The 3,384-nt window shown below is 42.3% G+C and overlaps 1 protein-coding gene across 1 annotated transcript; it reads left to right on the plus strand.

Annotated features, from left to right (window-relative positions):
- The first annotated feature begins 430 nt into the window (after nucleotides 1-430).
- LOC114583065 (olfactory receptor 14A16-like) lies at nucleotides 431-1,375 on the plus strand. Its single transcript, XM_028704412.2, has one exon. It carries the CDS (start codon nucleotides 431-433, stop codon nucleotides 1,373-1,375), a length of 945 nt encoding a protein of 314 aa, XP_028560245.2.
- Nucleotides 1,376-3,384: the final 2,009 nt, after the last annotated feature.

Below are 3,384 nucleotides of genomic sequence, written 5' to 3' on the forward strand. Positions count from 1 at the left end.
TGATTGAACTAGATAATCTGTGCTTCTAATTAAGAATCTTTCAAATCAGACATAAACTTAAAGCTCTTAGTTCTGTTTATATTTTATTTACATTAACTGTCTTGTATCTTGGGGCATGAAATCTAGCTCTTTCAGTCAAAACAGCTGATGAATTTGAAGGAGAGATGAAACTACTGAAATGTTTATGGAACAGTTCCCATATTCCCAGTTCAGGGTTACATTTAAAACATTTTTTGGTACAGTGTTACGTTCCTCTTTTTACTTCATGTCTTAGGCTCAGTGATATTCCTGAGTCATCTTGTTGGTCAGTATGGGCAACAGAGGCCAGATTACGTAAGTCTTTGGTCTTATCCAGCAGATTTCTTATGTTCAGGCTCATGCCCTCCAAATTATATCAGTTCTTTCTCTCATTCTTCCCCTAGGGTAGATGATGTCAAATGAGACCAATTTTCTTCTTCTGGGATTCTCTGATATTCAGGAGCTGCAAATTTTACACTTTGTGATATTTCTTCTGATTTATTTGGCTACTGTCATGGGAAATCTACTCATAATCATACTCATAACCCTCAACCGTCAACTTCACACGCCAATGTACTTTTTCTTGATGAATTTATCCATTGCAGACATTGGCAACATCTCCATCAATGTCCCCAAAGCCATGAGCAACTCCCTCATGAACACCAGGTTGATTTCTTATCCAGAATGTGTTTCCCAAGTCTTTTTCCTCATCTTCTTTGCAGTGACTGACCTGGTCCTCCTCACAGTCATGGCCTATGATCGATATGTCGCCATCTGCAATCCACTACGATATGAGACAGTGATGAACATGAGAGCCTGCATCCAAATGGCAGCCAGTTCATGGATTACTGGTTTTTTCTTTGCAGTGTTAGACACTGGGGGCACATTTTCCATCACTTTCTGCTCCAACGTTCTCAACCAGTTTTTTTGTGAAATTCCACAATTGCTAAAACTCTCCTGTAATGACAATTATATGGCAGAAGTTGGTGTCCTTGTATTTGTTGAATCTGTAGCTTTAGGTTGCTTTATTTTTATAATTTACTCATATGTACAGATCTTCACCAACGTACTAAGAATCCCTTCTGTGCAGGGAAGAAAGAAAGCCTTATCTACCTGCTTGCCGCACCTCATTGTTGTCTCCTTATTTATCTGCACTGGCACCTTTGCCTATATGTGTCCAACTCAAAAAGCCCCAAAACATCTGGTCATGATGATTTCTGTGTTATATTCTATGTTGCCACCCATGATGAATCCAGTGATTTATAGCATGAGAAATCAAGAGATCAGATCCGCACTGTCAAAACTTTTTGGATGGAAACTATGTTCCAAGCATCAGATGACAACCATCATTTTATGATCCTGTGCTAATGTGTTTCATAACTTCCTAAGAGAAATATACCCATATCTATATAACCTATACCTAGAGTTGCCTTAAACAGGGACAGACTACTTGTCTATCTAGACTCATGAAATCATATATTATTTCTGTTTCTTTGCTCATCATTGTTGTGTGTGTGTGGTGAGTCAGATAACATTAGGCAGTGTGACAGAAGCAGCCCAGGGAGCAAAGATTGGCACTTCTGAAGAACTATAGAAAAAAGCATGTTTATTTGATATTATGCATACCAACCAAATTATTTGTGTATTGTCAGGAAATGCACAGCATTCAGCTGCGCTATGCACATTCCCAAAGGCATGCTGTGGATTATGTGCCTTCACTGCACTCAGTTTGGCACCTGCTGCAAACATTTTTGTTTAGGCAAAGCTTCCCAGATATCTAGAAGTTTAATGTTTATTTCAATCTGTTTTTAGTTTATTGCTGATTCTATTTTTTTGAATGTTTAAATAGTTGTTTTTAACTGCTTTTGCCAATATTTTTTTTTATTCTTTTGTAAACTGATTTGATTTTTTAAAACAAATGAATAGTGTATAATTTTTTCTAAATAAAATTATCATTCTAAATAAAATATATCATTTGCCCTACAGAATCATGCACATGAGCAGGGTTGCCATCTCATCCTCCCTCCCCCGCCCTATACCCAATTGCAAAAAAATGAGCAAATGCAGCTTTTGTGGCCCTGGAATATCAAGACATTTTTTTAAAAAAAGATGCTCTACCCTTTCCCACTGCATGCTACAAGTCTAGGCTGTAACTGCTACAAGTCTAGGCTGCGGTGGAAGCTTTTTGCCTGGCTGGAAGTGGGCTTGCCCCAAAATGGGAGGAGGAGGAGGAGAGAGTCAAAGACAGGTGGCAGGGAGAGAATGCTAGAGAACCTCCACCCAGAAAGGATGAGGGTGGGTGGGAAGTGGATAATGGCATAACCTCTCAACGTTGTGGGAGGGCAATTTGAGGCACTCCCTCCATGCTGCCAAACTTGATGCTCTTCTTGCTGCTGACACCTTCCTTGCCTGACTGGTCACTTGCCCCCTCCCTCCCCCTTGCCCATTTGTCCGCTGTCGTCCTCCTCCTCCTCAGCCTCAGGGAAGAATTGGGAGATGCCACAGGACTTGCCATGGGCCTGACGCTACCTGGCATGAGGTTGCACCAGCCTGCAGAGTGTCAAGAGATGCCTGTCCACAATATCCTTCTTAATAGGTAGTCTGCTTGAAAGACTAGTGGTACTTTCATTTCCTTACTTCTGCTCCTCTTTGGATGTTTGACTGTCATCAACAGTGGTTTCTCTTGAAAGTGAAATATCTCTGGAAGGGAACTTTTTGATATCCCCCCCCCCCCACAAAATACTAGATTCCTTCAGAAACTTAATGTACTCAGAAACATAGTTTAAAATATGCACAAGAAATTGCTGAGAACCAATTGAGCACCTCTTCAGAGTATTTTAAAGGGTTAATTTGTCTTTCCTACAGATTTGAAAGGGGATGTGGGTGGCGCTGTGGGTAAAAGCCTCAGCGCCTAGGGCTTGCCGATCAAAAGGTCGGCAGTTCGAATCCCCGCGGCAGGCTGCCCTCCCGTCGTTCGGTCCCAGCGCCTGCCAACCTAGCAGTTCGAAAGCACTCCCGGGTGCAAGTAGATAAATAGGGACCGCTTACTAGCGGGAAGGTAAACGGCGTTTCGGTGTGCGGCTCTGGCTCGCCAGAGCAGCGATGTCACGCTGGCCATGTGACCCGGAAGTGTCTCCGGACAGCGCCCCGGCCTCTTGAGTGAGATGGGCGCACAACCCTAGAGTCTGTCAAGACTGGCCCGTACGGGCAGGGGTACCTTTACAGATTTGAACCACTTAAGAGGAATAGAATTAACAGAATTATAATAAACTAAAAGCACTTTCCCCCTCTATCTATAAAAGATAATTTCCCAGCTGATCTTGTACACTGAGACATAGTGGTCCCAAGGCAACAAGTTTCTCAAGT

This window comes from Podarcis muralis, chromosome 13, assembly GCF_964188315.1.
Source record: "Podarcis muralis chromosome 13, rPodMur119.hap1.1, whole genome shotgun sequence".
NCBI lineage: Eukaryota > Metazoa > Chordata > Lepidosauria > Squamata > Lacertidae > Podarcis > Podarcis muralis.